This window comes from Macrobrachium nipponense, chromosome 2 (genome assembly GCF_015104395.2).
Source record: "Macrobrachium nipponense isolate FS-2020 chromosome 2, ASM1510439v2, whole genome shotgun sequence".
In the NCBI taxonomy this organism is placed as follows: Eukaryota; Metazoa; Arthropoda; class Malacostraca; order Decapoda; family Palaemonidae; genus Macrobrachium; species Macrobrachium nipponense.
In genome coordinates, this window is record NC_087201.1 from 80539710 (window position 1) to 80562733 (window position 23024).

The window sequence follows — 23024 nt, forward strand, 5'->3', positions numbered from 1 at the left end:
GATATTAATACATAATACCAATTCAATGGTATATTTTGGACTATCGACTGCCCCTCAGGTATTTACTCAGATTCTCGCTCCACTGGGGAAATGCCTACATCTGATGGGGATCAATGCAGCTTTTTTACTTGGACGACTGGCTCCTGAGATCCAGATGCAGTCATCAGTGTGTGAAGGACTCAGAGAAGACTTTTTTTGACACAGCGATTGGGTATTCAGATAAAGATGTAAAAGTCTCGATTGGCCCCAACTCAGAGGATTCCCTATTTAGGGATGGTTCTGGACTCTCTAGCTTTTCGGGCTTTTCTCTCCCCGAAGAGAATCGAGTCCTGCTTTTCAACAGTCCTACAGTTTCTTCTTCACCCGTCTTGCTCACCCTAGAGTGGATGAGCCTCCTTGGGACCCTTGCTTCAGTGGAGAGCTTTGTTATGTTAGGCCTTCTACACATGAGGTCTCTTCAGCTCTTCCTGAAAGCGAATTGGTATCGGAAGACGCAACTGGACTCGCTAGTCTTCCCCTTAACAGAAGAAATCAAGTCGGATCTACGCTGGTGGCAGTCAAAGGAGAGCCTACAAGAAGGACTTTCACTATTTGTGTCCAACCCCAACCTTGAGTTCTTCTCAGATGCATCGGACAAGGGATGGGGAGCCCTTCTAGGAGACAGGAGGGTCTCAGGTCTTTGAACAGAACAAGAGATGACCTTACACACAAATTTGAAAGAATTGAAGGTGATCTGTTTAGGACTACAAGCGTTCACACCTCCAGTCGCTGGAAGGAAGATAGTGATCTACGCAGACAACACCACAGCATTGTCATATGTACGAAAGCAAGGAGGGACTCACTTGTTCTCTCTCAACAGAGTAGCGGAAGAACTCCTCATTTGGGCGAACGAGCAGATGATCTCTCTGCTTCCAAGATTTGTTTGAGGGAAAATGAACGTTTTAGCAGACAAACTGAGTCACTCAAATCAGATACTGCCAACAGAAAGGAACTCTGAATGAGAGAGTTTGTCACGATCTTTGGAGGCTATGGGGAAAGCCAACAATAGATCTGTTTGCCACCTCAAGAAACGATCGTCTTCCAATTTTCTGTTCTCCAGTTCCAGACCCGCTAGCGTGGAGAACAGATGCAATGCTGCTAGACTGGACAGGCCTCGACGTTTATGCTTTCCCTCTCTTCGGGATGATAAGAGAAGTTTTAAACAAGTTTCAATAGCACCAGAATGTGACGATGACTCTAGTGACTCCATTCTGGCCCAAGAAAGAATGGTTCCTGGACCTTCTCAAGCTTCTAGTGGACTTCCCCAGGCTCCTTCCACAAAGTCCATTTCTTCTCAAACAACCCCACTTCGACCGGTATCACCAAGGATTATGTGCTCTGGCCCTGACATAATTCAGACTGTCAGGAACCTTGTCAGAGCTAAAGGTTTTTCACGAAGAGCGTCAGAAGCTATGGCAAACTGTAGAAGAAGGCTCTTCTGCTAAGCTCTACCAGTCGAAGTGGAAAGTCTTTAGGTGGTGGTGCAAACGATATAACATCTCTTCTTCTAAGATGACTATAACAGGAATCACGGATTTTCTGTTATTTATGAGGGAGTCCAGAAAATTGTCCACTTCAACTATTAAACAATGTGTGTCCATGGTTTCATCGGTTTTCAAGCACAGAGGCCTCGACATCTCATCCAATCGGATATCAGTAACCTGATTAGATCCTTTAGTTCCTCTAGAGTGCGCAAGCCGGACAAAATGGACTGGAATTTGGGTGTAGTATTAAGGTGGCTTTCTAGTCCCCAATTTGAGCCTTTGAATTCTTCATCCTTAAGAGATGTAATGAGGAGGACACTTCCAAGTCAGTTTAGCCACAGTTGGCAGAGTAAGCGAGTTGCAGGAGGTCAGTAAGGAAGTAGGTTTCGCCCAGAGTAATGCAGTTTGCTCGTATGTAAAAGAATTCCTTGCCAAGAACGAGGATCCTTCAAATCCTTGGGCTCGTTCTTTCATAATCAATAGCTTAACTGACATAGTGGGAGTGGAAGATGAGGAATGTATGTTATGTCCAGTGAGAGCCATCAGACACTACCTGATTAGGACAAAAACGTCAAGAGGAAACTCGAACTGACTCTGGTGCTCGGTGAGAGACCTTTCCCATCCTCTTTCGAAGAACGCAATTTCATTCTTCCTGAGGAGTTTGATTCTAGAAGTGCATGCCCAAATTCAAGATCAAACTCTTCATGTGCTAAAAGTGAAGACACACGTGATTCGTTCAGTAGCAATGTCCTTAGCATTCAAGACATATGTCAATATCCTCCATTGTGCAAACGATGTTCTGGAGGTCGAAATTGGTGTTTGTGTTGCACTACTTGAAGGATATAGAAACTATTTTTGAAAATTGTTTTAGATTGGGGCCTTTGTCGGTAGGGGGAATGGTGTTGGGAGCGGAAGCATAGGGGGACCAGTCTTTTCCCTCTACTATCTCCTTGCCTTGTAACTAAGGTTGTCAAGTTTTTTGGGAAACCTGGGGGTACGTGTACCAGGACCCTCCATTTTATTTATGGTTAAGGGTATGATAATGGTTTTTTAGTGTAGGTGATGGTTTTGTTTTTATACGGTCTTTGCCCAGGGCTAGGGAAAACTTCGTTTTATTTTTTGTCAACCATCGGTGAACCTCCAAGGTTACAAAAATCCCACCATTAGTAGGGACGATCCTGGCCATTACTGCCACGTCTCATACAGGTGATGAGAGCGCTGACCAGAGGCAGTAGCTACCTGCAGCTGCTCTCTCACAAGGTAAGGTACTGCAAACATTATATAATGTGAGCAAATGATTGTTGTCTTTTCATAAAGCTGTCCATATACCCACCTTCCAGGTAACTAGAATTCAGCTATAATTGTTTGGTAAGTCACTTATGTAAAAATGATTTTTATAATAACATAAGGTTTCACATATACTTACCAAACAATTACATAATCAGAGCCCTCCCTCCTTCCCTCAGATGGACATTGTGGCTCAATGAATTGACAGTATAGTTAGCTCAGCAGTACCGGGTATTCCCAAAAGTGGGCGGAACCTGTATCACTTACACAAACGATGGCAGCGTCTCCATCGCCAGGAGATTTGAATTTATTGACTGCCAGGTAAGAAAACTTACAGCATTGTAATTGTTTGGTAAGTATATGTGAAACCTTATTTTATTATAAAAATATCATTTTCATTACTAATAGAAAGTTATCCTTTTGTCTTTGGGACAAGACACTTATGAAATTTATAACGAACAGTCCACAGAACAGAATTCCTATACAGAATGAAAAGCCAAAAAGAAAATAACATAAGAAAGAGAGGGGAAATTAAATATCAAATAAAATCATTTAGTAAATAAATTAATAATTGGTGGCAACTTAATTTAAACAATAGTGAGTAAAATAGTGGAAAGTACTTGATTGTAACCTCAGGCAAAAGAACTCAAAAACAAAAAATGGAATGTAATAACATGATGTAATGTTTGAAAACAATAGTTATATCCAAAAAATGGAAAGTAATAACATAATACAGTGTTTGAAAAAAAACAATGCTTAAATGGTGCTCATCTGGCATAATGCAGCTGATCAGCTGATGCACCTGAGAGGATGCAACTGTACTTAATATCAGCAGAGATATTGTACTTCCATTGACTATGCCAAACAGTTAAAAGAGGAGTGGATGTTGAACACGACTAACAATACAGGGAGGTGTATGTGATGGTAATTGCTTTATAGCAAAGGAAGATAAAGGAAAGGAAAACGCATCTAGTTCTAGTTACGGTGATGAATTAGGCTCTAACATTTTGGATAAGGATGAGCTAGTCAAGTTGCAGAGAGAGGATGAGACACTAACCCGAATTTTTGAATGTGAGCTGGATGATGATCTCGATGATGTGTGTAAGGAAACTTTTTGTTTAAAGGACGAAGTTTTGTGTCGTTAAGTTCGACCGAAGTCAGGTAGTAAAGGGGAAATCACCGAACAATTAGTGGTTCCTAAGAAGCTTCGTGAGCTAGTTTTGAAGTTAGCACACGATGAGCAAGGACATTTGGGAGTAAATAATACTTTCAAGTGTATTAGGAGGGCGTACTTTTGGCCTAAGGTGAAAAATGATGTGAAGAGGTATGCTTTAAGCTGTCCTGATTTTGAGAATGTATTTATAAATATGTATGTTCGGACCTTTGCAAGAAGTAAGGGTAGAGATGATTGCATAACTAATCTTGAGTATTATAAAAACAATTTAAGAGATGGTTGGCAACTAGCGGAGGAAAACGGAAGCCCGAACGGAAGTCAAGGGGGAACTGAAGGAAAACATGATCTTAGAGCAAAAGAGAGAAGTTTGTGTGTAAGAGATAAATTTTTAGTACAGAAAGAAGGTTCCGCTTTACCTTATAATTTCGAAGGTCCTTTTTCAGTGTTAGAGGAGAGGGGAAATGTACATTATAGAATTAATGTGGGTAAGAGCAGAGCAAAGGCAATAAATGTAAATTTGCTTCAGAATTATAAAGAACGCCCCGTACCTTGGCCGCCGCTCGTGCCCTTGGTAATTGTGTCCCAGAAAGAGAGATTAGTTTTGAGAAAGACGCAAAAGGTGTCTTAGTCTTTCAAAGTTTTGAGCAGAGTTCAGAAAACAGAAAAAGTAAGAGAAGGATAATGTTATAGCAGATAGCCTCTCTAGAGTTTTCAGAATGAGTAGCCTAATAACCGTTTTCTGTTATCGCACGAGTGAGTGTGAGTGGAGAAGCGTGCGTGTTTGACTGGATTAAAACTTTATGCGGAATTGTTTCCCCACTGTTTGATTCTTGTTTCTTTAAAAAAAAAATAAAATCAGTTGATTTAATTTTTTTTCTCTTTTGGGGGGGGGCATGTGATGGTAATTGCTTTATAGGAAAGGAAGATAAAGGAAAGGAAAACGCATCTTCAAGAAATTCTGCAATAAGGAGGCTTTCGCGCCCGTGTTGGAGGCGCCTGTTCTCGCGGTTGTACTGGAATCGTCAGGCGTGTTGTGGAGCGCTACACGCGCCTAAGTGTCGGGAGAAACGCAGCGAAATATGATGCAATATTCCGTCGAGAGTCTTCTAAGTAGTTCTAGTAATCTCAGGAGCCTGTGACGTTCGCCGTATAAATACGACGGTCGAAGTAGGAGAAAGCAGAGATCGTGAGAGAGAGAGAGATCACCAGTTAGTCACAGAGAGATATCCTCAGTAAGAGCCACAGATCAGATTATCAGTGAGAGATCAGCAGCAGCAGAGATCATCCGAGAGAGATAAGAGAAAAAGGGACCGACAAAGGATCAGAGGAAAAGTTGCTCGAGAGTTGGTTGGATTTTGGTCTAGTCGTCTTCAGGAGTGGATGACCGAGTTATCTCGATGTTGAGCAGATTTCAGAGAAGAAAATGTCCTAGAGGTTTTGGAGAGTTCCTGCCTTCCAAGTATCAAGAGTAGACATTATTTTCTGCAATACGGAGTCAAGAGGACGTCTGCAATCGCCGTTCTCCTTTTGTGAAGCCATTGCTTCGAGTCGCAAAACTAACTAGCAAGTATTTGAATTACCTTGTTGTTCCCCCAGTTCATGCAGTGTAAGATTCTAATTTTTTTATGTAAATAGGAGATACCATCCTGCATTTACCTATGTTAGTAAGCTTGTAAATAAACCTTTGTTGTGTTAGTGTTTCTTTCTATATTCGTATCCCCAGTTTCAACTGTTGGTGTTGAAATATTTTTTTTTATTTATTTCAAATCGAACCTGAAGCGGACCTCTCTCAGAGGCCGTAACAATGTAAAATTGAAGATTGTTCCTATGCAATATATACAAACCCTCTGTTCCTACACAAAATACAAACCCTCGGTCCTTTACATAAGGAATTACTTTCAACGTAGCTGGAATTACGGCTGTTAAATTCTTGAACAAGGTGATTATGCAGTAACTACACCCTGGTAGGCGGATAAGCCCGCCTGCCCAGATGTAAACACTCCACTTTGCTTTCGGCCGTCTTCTAAAAAAGACGTATGTTTGTGAGCTCTTGCTGACTAGCTGTTGATCATTTTCCCGGTGGGATCTTTCATTTTTTATTTTCAATAAATATGTATACAGTGGGCCCCCATATTCGCATTCTCTGGGTCTGCAGACTCACACATTCGCAGATTTCTCTCTGGAACATTTCCCCCACATTATTTGCGGAAACTTTGCCTATTCTCGGTACAGTGGTACCTCGACATACGAAATTAATCCGTTCCGAGGCGGCCTTCGTAGGCATTTTATATACATGTAAAATGCCTAATTTGTTCCAAGCCCTACAAAAACACCCCAGTAAACTTTATAATAAAGCTAAATTGACCAATAAACAATGAAATACAACAATTTGGACCATTCAATACATAAGTTAATACGTACTACTAATATGTACTACATAGTACCTGTAAATAAAGTGTATTAGTGTACATGATATACGAGAAATACTGTATATACATACATACATATGTAGTAAAATGTGGAACCTTACCTTTCAAGTGAGGCTATCTTCGAAAGTGGCGACAGAGGAGGGGGACAAACGGCAGAAAACGTGTTATAGTACGTACACATAACTTTACGAAACACATTAAAAAATGTCAGGAAACATAGACTAAACTTTACAAAACACATTAACAAAACCGTAACAATTAACTTTACAAAAAACTTAAAATTAAATTTTTTTTTTCTTTTTTTATTTTACATTTCTTTTGTACTTTTTTATACTTAACGTTTTTTACAAAATTTCAATTTCTTCACCTCTTTCAACTTTCTGTTTTTTCGTAGTATCAATTGGATCTTCCTATTTGCTTACTCCTACTAAAGGCCTCTTTAAAAAATAATTATCCAAGGAAGACTGCTTCTGCCTACTGTTCACAGTGTTCTTGAAATGACTCGGGCAAACATCATCGAACTGCAAGCATATGACCTGTGTAAGCCTTTTCGGGGTGTCTCTTTTCTACAAATGATTGCACCTTATGAAAAGCAGTAGAGCATCCTTGATTTCTGCCACTGTCGTAGGGTCGTCCTCCTCGCCGCTGCCAGAGAACTCTTCTTGAACGACATTGTGTTGCATGGCCTCCAACTCCTTCAGGTTATCCGTTGTCAGCTCCTCTTGGTGCTCCTCGAGAAGGTCATTGAAGTCGTCCTCATCGACGACCAGCCCCATGGACTTGCCGAGTGCAACAATCTCGTCAAGATCTGGTTGCAAAAGAGTTTCAGGATTGTCAACTGTTCCTAAATCTGCACCAGCTTCGCCCACATCGAATCCCTCGAAGTCTCGGGCGGATACAGCATCAGGCTAGAGTTTCCTCCAAGAAGAATTCAAGGTTCGCCTTGAAACATCTTGCCAAGCTTGATCAATGAGTCGGATGCATATCACAACATCGAAATGCTCCTTCCAAAATTCACGCAAGGTGAGCTTTGTGGTATTGGTGATGTCGAAACATCTCTTGAAAAGATGTTTCGTATACAGCTTCTTGAAGTTCGATATCACTTGCTGGTCCATGGGCTGGAGGAGAGGGGTGGTGTTAGGGGGAAGATAAAGAACTTAGATAAAAGAATACTCCGCTAGGATATCTTCCTCAAGGCCAGGAGGCTGAGCAGTGGCATTGGCCAACAACAGAAGACACCACTTCAGAGGGAGGTGCTTCTCTTCCAAGAATTTCTTCACTGTCGGGCCGAAACACAGATTTACCCACTCGGTGAACAAAAGTCTCGTTACCCAGGCTTTCACATTAGCCCTCCACATCACTGGAAGCTTCTCCTTTAGCACTTTGTGGGCCTTGAAGGCTCGATGAGTCTCCGAATGATAGACAAGTGGGGGCTTCACCTTGCCATCCCCACTGGCGTTCGAACAAAGTGCGAGCGTGAGCCTGTCTTTCATAGTCTTATGCCTGGGTAGCTTCTTCTCTTCCTGCGTGTCCGAGCTGGCCGCCTCCCCATGCCGCACCACTGAATGGATGCCAGTCCGTTTCCGGAATTTTTCAAACCACCCATGAGAAGCCTTGAAGTCTGGGGTTGGCATCGATGTTCCTTCTCCTCCGTCGTCTCTGGCCTGGGCAATCAAATCGCCAAAAATAGCGCTGGCCTTGTGGCAGTTTGCCGTCTCGGTTATCATATCGCCAGCGATTTCTTTGTTTTTTATCCTGACAAGAAGCATCCTTTCCATCTCATCGTGCATGTGGCTCCTCTTGCTAGACAAAATAGCCTTGCCCTTGGAAGGTGTAGCTGCTTTGATGGCTTCCTTCTGCTTAAGGATGGTGCCTATTGTTGACGGATTTCGGCCATATTCCTTAGTGATCACACTCAACCGCATGCCAGCTTCATACTTCTTGATAATCTCCATTTTTGTCTCCAAAGAAAGCATCCTCTTCTTTCCGTGAACTTCAACTTTCTTGGGACCCATTACTACGTATATACTATACGTAATTAAGTTATGTTGTATACGTATGTACTAAAGTTCTCAAACAACACAATAAAGTAGTACTACAACGAAATCACTAACGAATTTACTTTGGTAAACGAAATCATATAGAACAAACGAATTCGGCGTGCGTATGGAAACGATGCTGCTACCGAGTGGCCGGAGAAGAACGCCGCTACGTAGATGCACGATGGAAGAGATGCTGACCAATAGGAGAGCAGGATCTTATGGTAGTGACTAGCATCAGGAACCAATGGGAGAGCGGGAGGATGGGGGCGAGTCTACTCAGTTGGCGGCGCGCGAGTTTTATAATTGTTATCGGTGGTTCTGGCAAATCTCGGGACTTTACAGCAACAACCTTTCGTATCCTGAACAATTTTTGTATGTAGAGCCACAAAAATCTTTGTATTTGCTTTCGTAATTCGAATTTTTCCTAAGTTGAGCCTTTCACATGTTGAGGTACCACTGTATGTTTCTATGAAAAATATTCACAAATTCCTGGTTTTTTACCAATTTCACCATAAAATGCACTTTTTGTGATAAAACTATGAAAAAAAACAATTAAAATTTTAGTGTTTTTTTTAGTTTTAACTAACCAAATAGAAGGTTTTAAGAATTTTTGCAGGGGTTCCAACTATTCACAGGTTCTAACTGTTCACGGGGGAGCCGTTTGGTATGCATCCCCTGCGAATACGGGGGGACCACTGTATACTGTGTTTGGTATTAATTATTAATCATTGATATGCAAACCCACTCTTTGTGATAGCATTGATAGCCACCTTTCTACTTTGTGTTAGGGGTCGGCAGCAAGTGTATGCCAACATCTTTATTAGTAAATATTTTTGCCCTTTAATGTTAGGACGAGACATGTATTCACCCAAAATTTACACTTACACTTTGGGAATTACCGAGGGAAACTTTGGAAGTTTGTCCTTTCTTTCTTCTGGTAATTCCTCTTCTCCTTTGCCCTTTCACTAACTATCAATGAAGATGGAGGAGGGGATGTTGGTGTTTGGGGGATCTCTCATTTCGGAGGGCGTTGCAATAGTAGTATCCTCATTATTTTAAATCATATTTTCTTTCTTTCCCAGGCTAATGGTGGTGATAGTGATTACAACAGTAGATGGTTGGATATCTCTTCATGTTGGTTATCCTAACCTTGGAATTGTACTTGTAACTAGTAGCATGCTGTGATATTGGTCCTTGAGTGTGTACTGTTCCTCTGCTGGGAAACATATTCCTTTACTACTGCTATCCTGGAGTTTGTCACTGGACAAAGCCTTCGCTGCTGTCCTGTGATTATTAATCTTGCAAAATTTGGAGGAAGTTGAAGAGGAAGATAGCTCGTCAAGTGTCGTCGTCTTCCTCTTCGGAATCATCATATTTTTCATCAGCCTCCTCCCTGCTGAAGAAAGAGAAGGTAGTCTCCCCCCTAAGAAGTCTCGTCTAGGGACTTCTAAGGGTCTGCCTCCTCAAACTGAGGAGGCAGTTGCATCTTTCGCTGGCCTTCAGGAACGGGAACAGTCACGCTGTCCCCAGGGCCTAGCGTGTCGGGAGCCGTAGAAGCGCAAACTTTGGTTCACACCTCTGCTGCTAGTCCTAGAGGTTCTGCCCTAAGATTAGTTCCATGTCGAGTGCTTGTTCGTTAGTCCCCAAGCGCACATGAATCTTTGGATTCGTGTGCATCCAGAGTTGGTGACGCTGAGTCTGCTCACCGTCACGACTTGGGCACAGAGTGGCAGAAAGGAGCGAGTCTCTTAGGTGACTCGTGCCTTGCCGGTGATTGCTCTCGCAGTGATTGCTTGGTTTCCAGGGTTGACGTGAGGGTCTTGCGGGACCATGCACACAGAGACCGGTAGGGACTCACCCTTTGGCCCTCTTGAGAGGTTTCAGCCTCGACGAGGACTTAGACACTTCAGAGGACTGTACCGGCTCTCTCCGGTCAGGTGCATGCATAGCCCCACCCAGACGACGGTCACATTTGCGTGACCAACCGGTCCCGGTTGAGGCAAACATTTCACCAGCTGTGTAAAAGTTTCATAACCTTCTTCAGGAAAGCGTTTTCTCCAGACAATAACTCTTTCCTAGACTCACATCGCAGCCATCACTGCAGGTTGATGGCTGCCCATGACTCGTCCAGTTTTCCTTACCTATTCCCTCTACTTCCTATGGCTACACCAGGAGGGGCAAGGTGAATAGGAGGGATTCTGCAGAGTGCTCGCCGTAGGATTCAGCGTCGGGGGACTATGTTCCTGGAAGGACCTTAGGGTCCTACTGGATGTTCGTTCATGTCGTTGAGGAAGGATATGTCAAAACTGGAGATTATGACTCCATGGTTTTTTCTGTCCTTTGGACGGATTTCAATTCGCAGTCTCCTATGGGTTCTTGCATTTTGGGAGCCTTGATTGTATTGTACGTAGTCTCATTCCAAGCATTTAGGACTGGTATTTATGCCCGTTCCTTCTCAATCTCTATGGGAGTCGAGGAGGTGCCCCACCCCGATGATCGTTTGATGAAATTCGGGGGTCTTGCCAAGCGCTTGAAATTCTTTGGAATTTCTAGCACTTTCTGAGTGTTTTGGTCTTCTGTGATCTGCAAACACTTGGGTGAGACAAGAATTCCTGATGGTTGTTGCTAAAATACTCAGGAATCTTGTTGAATACTCAAATTACTTGGAATTTCTGGCATCCTCAGAGTGTTATGGTTTTTCTTTAATTTCCAAAAACTCGCGCGTGACAGATATTCCCGGTAAATGTTATTTCGAAAATCGGGAGTCTCACTAAGCCATTAAATTTCTTGGAATTTCTAGTGTTTGCAGAGTTGTTTGGTTCTCATATTTCCAAACAGTCAGGCAATGGGCATTCCCAATGATTATTACAATAATTGGGAGTCTTCGATGAGCGCCTGGATCCCTTGGTTTCATTGGCGCTCGCCAAGTGCTCGGCTTCATCATATTTCTGAGTACCAGGGCGAGACAAGGCTTGTTTGATTATTACGAGTGCTTGGATGTTGAGACAAGTCTTTACCAGTACAGATGAGTCCACTCCTCAGTCTAGTTTGAAGTTATGTAGAGCTTGGAACTGCATGGGTAAATGGTCAACTACTGTCCTTTTGCATTGGAACTTAGGGTCCGAACATGTAGGACAGCAGATGCAGTATCCCTCTTCTTCTTTTGGGGCTTCGGCCTTGAATGAGAACAATTAATTGGGAAGAAGTGATAGTTCTTCATTGACGATTACCACTCATAATTATGTAGTGGTAATCTGCTCAGCTCGCTCGATTCGGCTCAGCTCGACCAGACATCTCTGCTGATCTGAGTGCTTGGCTCTAACGATCGAACTTTCTGCACTTGATCGGTGCTGTTCCTTGCCAGGATATAGCACCCTCCCTTCCCGTGTTGCAACAAGCTTTCACGAGGTCATTGTCTTTCATCTTCGTCATCTAATGCCTCCTAACCTACCTCTTCAAAGGGGTTCCACGTCCTCGGAAGAGGAAGATATTCTCCGCCCCTTACAAAGTCTCGCTTTGAGGCTTCTAAGGGTCTGCATCCTTCCCATGGAGAGGAAGTAATTGATTGTCTCTTCAGCTCACCTGCTCCTTCCAGAGCGGGAACCTGGATGCTATCCACAAAATATAGTATTTATGGAGCCCCAGGAGCTCGAACCCAGGTTCACTCTCCTGTCTGGTTCCAAGGGCGACGCTCATGGAACCGGGGCTGCGTCGGGTATACCTGTGTACGGGTGTGTCCAAGTGTACAACCCCCAAGTTGGGTCATACGTGCACAGTCAGCGATAGGTAGTCTTCTCTCCATCACGATATTGGCGCAGGGTGAGAGAAGGGACCGAGCCGCGTTGGTGGCTCAGACCCACCTGTGAAAGCCAGGAATGGCTATTCTTCAGGTGCCAAGATCGACGTCGCTGTCCCTTGGGACAAGGCATCTGAAGAAGATAGGAGGTCCTCTTTCTAGTCCTCTTCGTGAGGTTCAATCACGGAGAAGATAGATGCATAGCAAGACGTGGCAAGTTCTCACCAGCTTTTACTGCCTTTAACTCCAGTCAACTTTCACTCGCGTTCACGTGAACGGAATGGTTGTAATAATGAACGCTTCGTGTAACTGAGTGAGAGCATCGCAACTTCAGGGAAGAGTGGGCAAGAACAGTCAATCCTCCTCTCTTTTTTCCTTCTACTTCCTGGTTATACCAGAATGAACAAGGAAATAAGAGGTATTCTATGGTGTCTACTCCTCAGAGTTTGAACCCAGGAGACTATGTTTTTGGTTCAATCTTTGGATCCTACTGAACTTACGTCGATCTGTTCAGGATGGATAGCACCGAGGGGTTTGAGCACCTATCCAGTGCTATTGTTTTGGGAACAACCAGTTCAGCTTGAACTAATCGCCTTCGGTATCCTGTTATCACCGTAGAAGTCTCCTTTGGGAAACTTCACCTTTGCTCTCCTCATTAGAGAATGAAGGAGGTCTGCTTCCAGTCATTCTTGTCCCTCGAATGAAGAAGAATTAGGCTGGAGTGCAATTTACAGGAACCTGCAAAGATACTATTATATTTCTCTCGCGACATGCTTCTGTTATCAGTTGTATTGTACAAGAAGTAGTCACATATCTGTAAGTTAATTCTTCTGGTATGTGACCGAGACAAATATACCTTCTCTGAATTAACCTGAAACTCGGGACAGCCTTTTGGGTCTCCCAAGAGTTACTGGTCGTTTTGATTTTGAGATAACTAGTGGTATTGTTTCCTAAGAACACCACAGCATTTGCAGATCACCGAACAAGAGGGTTTTCCTCCCTCCCATTTTTGTTGAGATGCAGATGCTCGAGAGTGTCTTTTTTACGCTCGAAGGTCCTAGCCGAACGCATTCCTTTATGGAATGCACTACCTGGCAACTCAGTATGACAAGTCGAGCGAGTGATCTGTTCTCAGTACTGCTCGCTCTCCGAGATTCTTTTCGGTTTGGTATTGTTTCTCCTCTGTTGAGGATTAATTACCAATTGGAATCTCTCTGCCCAGCAATCACAGACTTAGGTATTTGGTTGGATCGGAATTTCATATTGACCATCTCTCCTGCACCACATTTACTGTTGTGAGAATTTTCAGACAGAGATATATATCATTAGACTCGTTATAATTTTTCTGTTTACTCCACAGTATAACAGAAGTCTGCAACCTAGTCTTCTGCTCCATCGCACCAGACCCATCGGCTGCTGCGATGATAGAATGACTTTCTTCAGACAATTTGAGTTTTGTCTTCTGTTATACATTTCCTAATTTGTAAGGTGTTCAATTATTCTTTGTTCATCCCGAATTGTAAATGAATAACGGAAGACTTTGCCTGTTCCCTGCCCGATTAGCTCTGCTTCCAAAGTAGATAGAACTTCCTCCCTGATCCAACCCACAAGAAGCAGTTCTTCAGGCAGTACAATCCCTGTGTTTTCTCTACTGAAAGACTGTCCGCTTTCATTGCAAACTCCGACTTTCTCATCGAGCAGCAATGAAATAGAGGATTAGCTTTTTCAGTTCTCTGTAAAACAACAGGGATTAAAGGAGTCTTCACTGGTTGGTGTCATCGACGGGACCTTTCTATGATCAAAATCATGAGAGTTTACTTCTCTCAATTCACTGTGAAGACGTAGGTCCACATTCACCTTAGTCATTCACTGGTAATATAGAAACTTGTCTTGCCATCACAGGGACTTCAGTCTCTAGAAAGCAATTGATTATCGTCTGATGTGCGCATGCCTCGTGAGAAACATCATCTCGTCTCTTAACATCATCGGTGAACAAGATAGACGATTTGCATTGTTATTCTCAGCATAGCCCTTCAAAAGGCTGGTATCATGTTGTGACTATGTCTCATATCAAATGGGATGCGTGACAGCGCAATCAGTCAGTATCTGTTGACAAGTCCAGTCCTTTATGATCTGCTCTGTATTGGTTGATCCAGATCATTCATTACTTAGTCCTATTGGTGTGTTGCTGTTTCCTATGAAGGATCAACACCCTTCATTGAGTGCCAGTGTCTTTATCCACTGCAGACTGCCATTTCAGAAGTGTCTGATGACACGTCTTTCTCCGAGTCTTACGAGATCATGAGAGACTTCTCTGCAGTTGGATAATCCAGTGGATGGGTACATTTCATCACTCCGAAGAATGTGTTGGACAAGAAGATAGATGAGGTCTCATTGGGACCATATTTATATCTCTTCCTTCAGGTGTGCCCACAGGTCCTTGGACCGGTGGTGGATGCTTGCAGGTTATGTTTGCTTGCCTGGCTCCTTCAAGAACACAAGTTGCATCTTGTCTATGTTGTGAGGTTATAGAAGTAAGAAGGAGGTGAGAGTGACTGGCTCTCCACCTTCCCCATCTCATCCTTCTACTCCTCTTCCTTTGGGTTGAGGATAGGACTCGAACGTACACTGGCTGGTCGGGCGATTGATGCGGTAAGCTTACACATCGAGCTTTCTTTCTATTTTTCTTATCAGAATCATAGAAGCAATCCCACTCCTTCCTCTAGCAAAAGGGAGGAAGGAGGCTGGCAATAATGCAAACCCTTCCCAGAACTTTGTATTAATGCCTCCAACTCTAAAATATTCTTCCCAGCCCATTTTCGGATGAGTTACAATTCCTCACTCATTTCGAAAAGGCCCAGAAGTCTGACTCTTGATCATGCAGCTTCTTATACTCCTATCAAGTTGTCAGAGGCAGGGCACTCCCCCTCGCTCTTAAGGAGGAATACCCCGGGTGTGTAGAACTCCAGTCAGTTCTAGAGGCTCACTCCCATTCCTCCCACCAATCAGTGAGTCTTCCTTATGTAAAGGACCGAGGGTTTGTATATCATGTAGGAACAAATCACAGTTTTTGAAAGTAAATTGTATATTTCCTAACTATATAAACCTGAGGTCCTGTACATTTATGCCCACCTCATGCCACCCCTCAATCTGAACCAGGGCCGAAAGGCAAAGTGGAGTGTTTACATCTGGGCAGGCGGGCCTACCTGCCTACCAGACAGTAGTTACTGCCTAACCACCTTGTTCAAGAATTTAATGGCCGTAATCCTGGTTACGCTGAAAGTAATTCCTTATGTAAATGACTTCAGGTTTGTATAGTTAGGAAAAATACAATAAGTTCCCTTAACCTAATATAAAGTGTTCAGAGTAATAGATCTTAGATTCACATACATATATTTCTTGTGTTTTGTATTGTAAATTTAGTCTTTGCCCATGGGATTAGCATACATATTCTTTTAGATTTTTTTAAAAATCAGAATCTTGATGGAGATTTTTAGAGTTAAAGGAAGGAGCAATATCATTACTATTATACTGTAAATGATTGTGTCTAAATTTTATTGAGTAGGGTATATACTCTGAAACATGAATATAACTTCTGCTTCCAGAGTAGATGTGTTAATATGGCTAACAGAGAACTTGGGAATACACGTAGAAATGATTCGAGAACGTGTGGAAGCGTACAAAAAATTGAATATGGTTTCACCACCTGTTAACCTTCCAAATGTAGAGGAGCCCAGACCTTCGTCACAAAATAATCTGATCCATCAAAAGAGTAAGTACAATAGCTGCATGTTGTTCTCTAGTTGGTTTTGTTGATGTGTCACTACAATGCACAGATCACTTATTTTACTCAAACAATACTGTAAATCCTGTTTTAGCAAATATTAGCTGTGAACTGTGTACATATACATAATCCACTGTGCAGTTTTGAGACATTTCTGCTGTGAATATTCTATGACTAAAGATCTCCTGTAATATGTGTGTTGACTTCAGTATCCAGCATTATTAACTGAAGTTCTCATCTCTCAACCTCACTATTTTTCTACAGCTTTCATACTACACTGAATACGTGAGGTAACTATGCTCCAGCCTACTTGGAGCAGTAGGTCATCTTTTTCTAATAAAGAAGCATGAGTTGTGTAGATGTAGTGATAAGGTGTATTGAAATAATGAGTTTGTATTGAAAAAATTACATTTGCTTTTTTAGAAATTATATACAGTAATGCCCCGAACTTATGTGAGGTTAGGTTCCCGACTCCCTCACACAAGGAGAATTTTTGTGTAAGTTTTCCAAGGTCTCTAAAATTTCTAATAAATGCATACTTCTAGAGTTTGAACACTAAATATGACCCTAACCATGCTCCCTAAGTATTAGCTAACTTAAATAAAATTAAAGTTACTGTAATTTCATTTAAAAGTTAGCTTAATTCATCACCCTTAAAAAAGAATTAAATAGCTCATAAAAATATAGGAGTATGTGAAGATTACATATGTACTATTTCTCTCTTCTGGCCCCCTTCCAACCATTCTATTTTTAGAAGTCAGAGAGGAGAAGACCCAAGGGTCATTCAAGTGCTTCAGGAAGGTTACTCCATCCTCTTCCAAAAAGACCCACCACAGTCCAGTTTTCCCATTGAATTGACGGCATACTCGGATGAATCAGAAAGATCTTTGGATCTAGACAAGGAAGTGGAAGCAGTGATCAGGAAGCAAGCAATAGAGGAAGCAAAGAACACAAAGATGGAAGGATTCTACAACAGGCTTTTTGTAGTCCCCAAGTCATCAGAGGGGTGGAGGTCCAGTCTAGATGTCAGTGCCTTGAACCTTTTCTTGTTGAAGACGAAGTTTCAGTAATGTCAGCTCTCCAGAAAGAGGACTGGATGGTTATCCTTGACATGGAAGATGCTTATTTCCATGTCCCTATTCACCAGTCATCCATGAAGTTTTTAAGATTAGTCTTTAAGGGAAGGGTTTTTCAGTTCAGAGCCCTCGGTTTCGGACTGTCAACCTCCCCTCAGGTGTTTACTTGGACCTTGCTCCACTGAGGAAATGGCTCCATCTAATGGGAATCAACGTGTCTTTCTATCTAGACAACTGGCTCCTGAGGTCCAAGTCGAGTCATCAGTGTGTGGAGGACTTAGAGAAAACATTATGCCTGACTCAAAAGTTAGGTATCGTTATAAATAGAAAAATCACAAATGACACATATTCAGAGGATGATTCTTGACTCTATAGCTTTTTGGGCTTTTCTCTCCCCGAAGAGAATAGATTTGTGCTTAAGAACAGTTCAAGAGTTCCTAGATCTTCCATCTTGTTGAGCCCTAGAGTGGATGAATTTACTAAGGATACTAGCATCAGTGGAGTCATTTGTAACATTAGGTCGACTCCACATGAGACCTCTTCAATACTTCCTCAAAGCTAGTTGGCATCAGAAGGAACAACCAGGCTTGTTTGTGTTTTCAACAACAAAGGATATAAAAGTAGATATACAGTGGTGGCCATTGTAGAAGCTACAAGAAGGGATTTCTCTTGTCACTCTGAACCCTGACCTAGATTTCTACTCTGACGCATCAGACTCGGGCTGGGGAGCACCCTTGGGGGATCAGAGGATGTCAGGGATGTGGACAGACCATCAGAAGACCCTCCACATCAACATGAAAGAATTGAAGGCGATGCTCTTAGGACTCAAAGCCTTTGCTCCGATAGTCGCGGGGAAGAATTTGGTGGTATATGCGGACAACACTACGGCCCTGTCATATGGTCGCAAATGAGGGTGACACACTCATTCTCTCTTAACAAGGTGGCCAAGGAACTTCTGCTTTGGGCAAACCATCACAAAGTCAAACATTTCCCTCGCTTCGTGCAAGGGAAAATGAACATCTTAGCAGACGAATTGAGTTGCTCCAATCAAGTACTTCTACAGAGTGGACTTTGAATGTGAAAGTTTGCCAAGATCTTCGGAGGTTATGGGGCAAACTGGCCATAGATCTTTTCACCTCCTCCAGGAACAATTGTCTTCCGAATATCTGTTCATCTACTCTGGACCCGTAAGCTTGGAGAACAGATGTGATGCTCCTGGATTGGACAGGTCTCGATGTATATGCCTTTCCTTGTTTTGGTTGTATAAGAGAAGTCCTCAACAAGTTTGTGTCTCATCGGAGTGTGTCGATGACTCTTGTGGCCCCATTCTGGCCCAGTAAGGAGTGGTTCCCAGATCTTCTCCGAATGCTTGTAGACTTCTCCAGGCTTCTTCCACAAAGTTGCTTGCCACTCAAACAACCCAACTCCAACAGGTATCGGTAGAGCTATCCCTTCGGGGTAGGGTAGGGAGTGGACATATGGGAGTCAGTCTCTGCTGAGTGTCTTTGGTGAGAGAGGGGTTGGTGTGGGGGGGCCTGGTTTTCTGCCTGATTTGCAGTAGGTTTTTCAAATTTCTGCTGAAGGATTTATGAATAACGACCCTATGATAAACTCCCCCGGACAATGCGACCTCTTGACACTACCCTCCTCTTCGACCTCTGGCACGGACAAGGACAATCCTATAGAAAATTCAGTTGTACAAAGACGACCCATGACAAGACCTTGAATGTGGCTATGGAAAGTTCTAGCAGTGGTGAGAGAATCCTTTATGTTGATAATCTCTCCTCAGACTTCAATTGTTTTACGTTTATGGAAATGTTTGGAAGGTTTGGTGAAATTAAAGTCATAAAGTATTGTGAAACTAAAGATTTTGCATTTTGGAGGGTTTGGATTGAGTTTACAACTCATAATAATGCCATGAATGCTTTCAAGTGCTCAACTAAGGAAAACTTAAAATGTATGTTAATTTATAAAATGCCCCAGAATATTGAAGTTGATTCCTTTTATCCAGCAAGAGTCAGTCAGGAAACTACAGATGGGAAATGTAAGGTGAGGACATCTTTACCTGCCAGGTGGCTAATTGTTTCTACAAAATCAGAATTTTGCAATCTTTTCCACTTCAGGAAACATTTGAGAACATTGGCAGGAACAATGACCAACAATGATATTACGAGGTTTGGAAAGAATAGTTTTTTGGTTCATGCTAAGTCTTATAGACAAGGTCACATGATCTCTAAGTTGAAAAATACTGATATGATAAAAGAGGTCAAACCACACTATAGTTTTAGTTATGCCAAGGGAGTAGTATTCAGTCAGACCTATATGAACTGCCTGACGAAGAATTGCTGGAAATGTGCGATGATAAAGTGTGGAAGATTTTCAAGGTTCCAAGATCAAGAATGATTATTTTCACTTTTAATAATGATCAAGTTCCTGATTATATATATGTTGACAAGGAGAGATTTCGTGTTAGACCTTTTAAGCATACCACTCCAATGTTTCATGTGTTTTGGATATGGTCACTCGGCAAAGATATGTACTAGGAAACCAGCTATGTGCTGCCTGCCTCCTTAAAAAAGCATGAAGGCGAATGTACTACCCCAGTATTATGTATAAATTGTAAGGGAAATCATAATGCAAGGCATAAGGAATGTGAGTCATTTAAAAAAGAAGTGTTAGCCATGAGAGAAAGCTCATGCTGAACATCTAAGTATTAGCCAGGCAAAAAGACTTTTGTTTCCAAGACCTCAATATAGTGAAGTAGTAAAAAGTGGAAAATCTAATATAAATGATCTATCTAGAATACCAACTTCAAAGTCAAAGCTTCAGCTATCCCCTTCTGAGCTGGAAGTACATTCAGCATCTTCCGCCTTCATCCAAGAAGGCCCCTTTGTCCCCCTCCCGATGGGCCTCCTCTGGGCTTCTGGGAGGTCTCTCGGGCTCTAATGTAGAAGCCTCACAGGCAGCCTCGCTGCCATGACTCGGGTATGTCCCAGAAACTGGGACACCTTGATCAGTGCACCTCATAAGGCTCAGGTGCACGCTGCAGAGATGGTGCCTCTTAGAAATAAGAGACCCCGTACTCCATCATCATCTCCACCTATATCCCCACACCATAGTAGGGTTCCCAAGAGAGAAATAGCAGGTCTCTTGAGGATCTGCCTAGTTCCTCTTTGAAACAAAGACCAAGACCAAGTCTTTCCAGACCAGCCCAATCCAAGTCCAAAAAGTAAAAAAAAAAAAAATCTAATAGTAAATAATGGTTTCTATGTCAGTGGAACATAAGAGGTTTCCATTCAAACAGAGAACAGGTCCGGGTCCTTTTCAAGGAGCATAATTTAGCTGCCCTTTGTTTGCAAGAGACTAAACTTGGTAATGTTTCTCCTAATTGTGGACAAAACTTTATTTTTCACAGATCTCCACCACCTGTAGGTGAACGTTCTCATGGTGGTACATGTATTATTGCGGCCAAGTCATTACCACAAAAAGTTATCAAATTAGACTCCATACTGCAAGCTTGTGCAACACAGATTTTCATCAATAAATGGGTCACTCTGTGCTCTCTTTATCTAGAACCTGGCCTAGAAACTCGATTGGTGGACAGAGCTGGCAATTCCAAGACAAATTAGAGGTTGAAGATTTGCAATCACTTTTAGACCAACTACCTCAACCTTTCATTCTGATGGGGGATTTTAACGCAAAACATACTTTGTGGGGGGAAGGTAGGTGTGATCACCGTGGTCTTATAATTGAAAGATTAATAGATTGCAATGATGTAGTTTTAATGAACGACGGTTCTCCTACAAGGTTTGATGTAGCCCATAACTCTTGTTCAGCAATTGATCTTACAATATGTTCGTCGTCATTACGATTAGACTATAAGTGGTCAGTGGATGAAAATCTCTATGGGAGCGACCACTATCCCATCCATCTTAAGTATGTACAAAATACACCCTCCCCATCTTTACCCAAGTGGAAGATAAAGGAGGCAGATTGGCAGCTGTATGAAAAATCTACCAAGTCAATCGTAAGGCCAATGAATTTCCTTGCCCCTCAGCTGCCTACGAATATCTCGCTAGTATAATGATTGGAGGGCAATGATGTCAATTCCTAAAACATCAGGGAAACCCCGTCGTCCACTGGTACCTTGGTGGAATAGTAAATGTGCTTGAGTAGGAAAATTGCAAGAGCCAGTTACAAGCGATATCGAAGGCGTCCTGTCTTAGTTAATAGAATAATATACAAGAGAAACCTCGCCAACAAAAGCAAGTCTTTAAAGAAGCAAGGAGGGAATCCTTCATCAAGTACATACAGAATTAAAGTATAACTCGCCACTTTCTCTGGTTTGGGATAGAATCCGTAAATACTAGGGAAATTTTCCCCCTTCTCCTTTACCGATTTTGAAAATCAACTTGGTAGTTATATCGGATGCAAGAGAGGTGGCAGAGGCCTTTGCTCGGCACTTTTCCAGCATTTCAAGCCCCAGTCACTACTCCCTGAATTTCGCAATATTAGAAAACATGACTATAGTTAATCCGCCTGTTTGTTCAAAATTCTGAGGCATATAACCTTCCATTTAGTACTGTCGAATTCGAATATGCCTTATCTTTGTCCTCTCCAACATCACCTGGAGAAGATGATATTATTTATGCAATGATTTCTCACTTACCTCTGGAGTCAAAAAAATTCTTTGTCGATGTTTTAAACGAATTCTGGTGCTCAGGGACTTCATATAAGTTGTGGAAAAACTCTGTTATAGTTCCTTTTTTAAAACCCGGTAAGGACCCTAGTCATCCCAAAAGTTATAGGCCTATTGCTCTTACCAGCTGTGTCTTCAAGATTTATGAACGAATGGTGAATTTTCGTCTGATATGGTTATTAGAAACAAAGAACCTGTTGTCGAAGAGGCAATTTGGCTTTCGCAGAATAGAAGTACATTGGATCCCTTATTATGCTCACACGTGAGATTCAGAATGCTTTTGCAGTCCAAATCAAACAATTGCCGTGTTCTTTGATCTGGAAAAAGCATTTGATACTACTTGGAGGGTTGGTATTTTAATGCAGCTGGTTGAATGGCGTATTGGTGGCAATATGTTTAATTTTGCCAAAGACTTCCTGTCTGACCGGTACCTTAAAGTTAGAATTGGCTCTACCTTCTCATCAGAGTATCTTCAGGAAGAAGGCATTCCACAAGGGAGTGTGCTTAGTCCAACCTTTTTTAATATTGCCATTAATGGTTTACTTGAACATCTCCTGTTGGAGTAACTGGTCAAGCATTCGCGGATGATATTGTTATCGTCTGTAGTAGAGCTACTGCAGTTGAAGCTTGTACTAAAATTCAGTTTGCAATTAATGCTGCTACTTCCTGGGCTAATAGTAAAGGTTTCAAATTTTCTGCAGAAAAAACTAAAGCTATACGTTTTTGCAGAACACGAAGAGGGAAGAGATTCCAACCTTATTTTTAAAGGTTCTATCTTGCTTTATGAAGATAAAGTCAAAATATTTAGGAATTATTTTTGACAAAAAATTGACTTTTGCTGAACATATAAATGAGACTGCAGTAAATGTTAAACAACGGTGCAATATTCTTAAAGTTGTTAGTAACCTGAATTTTGGAGCTGACCGTACTACTTTATTAAGAATTTATCAGGCCCTATGCTTGAGTAAGATTGATTATGGATCTCAGGTTTATGGCTCGGCATGTAAGACCTTGTTAGGCAAGCTGGATGTAGTACACAATATGGCATTGCGTATTTGTACAGGTGCTTTTAAAACGTCTCCTGTGGAGAGCCTTTATGTAGATTCTGGTTTTCCTCCTCTCTTCATTCGGAGGGAGGAACAGGGTCTCCGATATTTGTCACGAGCACTAACCTCTCAGTCTAATCCAAATTTTAAGTATATAAAACATCCTGT

General features: G+C 42.1%; 1 protein-coding gene across 3 annotated transcripts in view; it reads left to right on the plus strand.

Annotated features, from left to right (window-relative positions):
• The window catches only part of LOC135220711 (uncharacterized), a 181981-nt gene that overhangs the window by 97866 nt on the left and 61091 nt on the right, over positions 1–23024 (plus strand). For all 3 annotated transcript variants that reach the window (XM_064258127.1, XM_064258128.1, XM_064258126.1), the window contains exon 3: positions 15857–16023. In XM_064258127.1, the coding sequence (XP_064114197.1) occupies positions 15857–16023 (167 nt within the window). The remainder of the gene's footprint in view (positions 1–15856; positions 16024–23024) is intronic.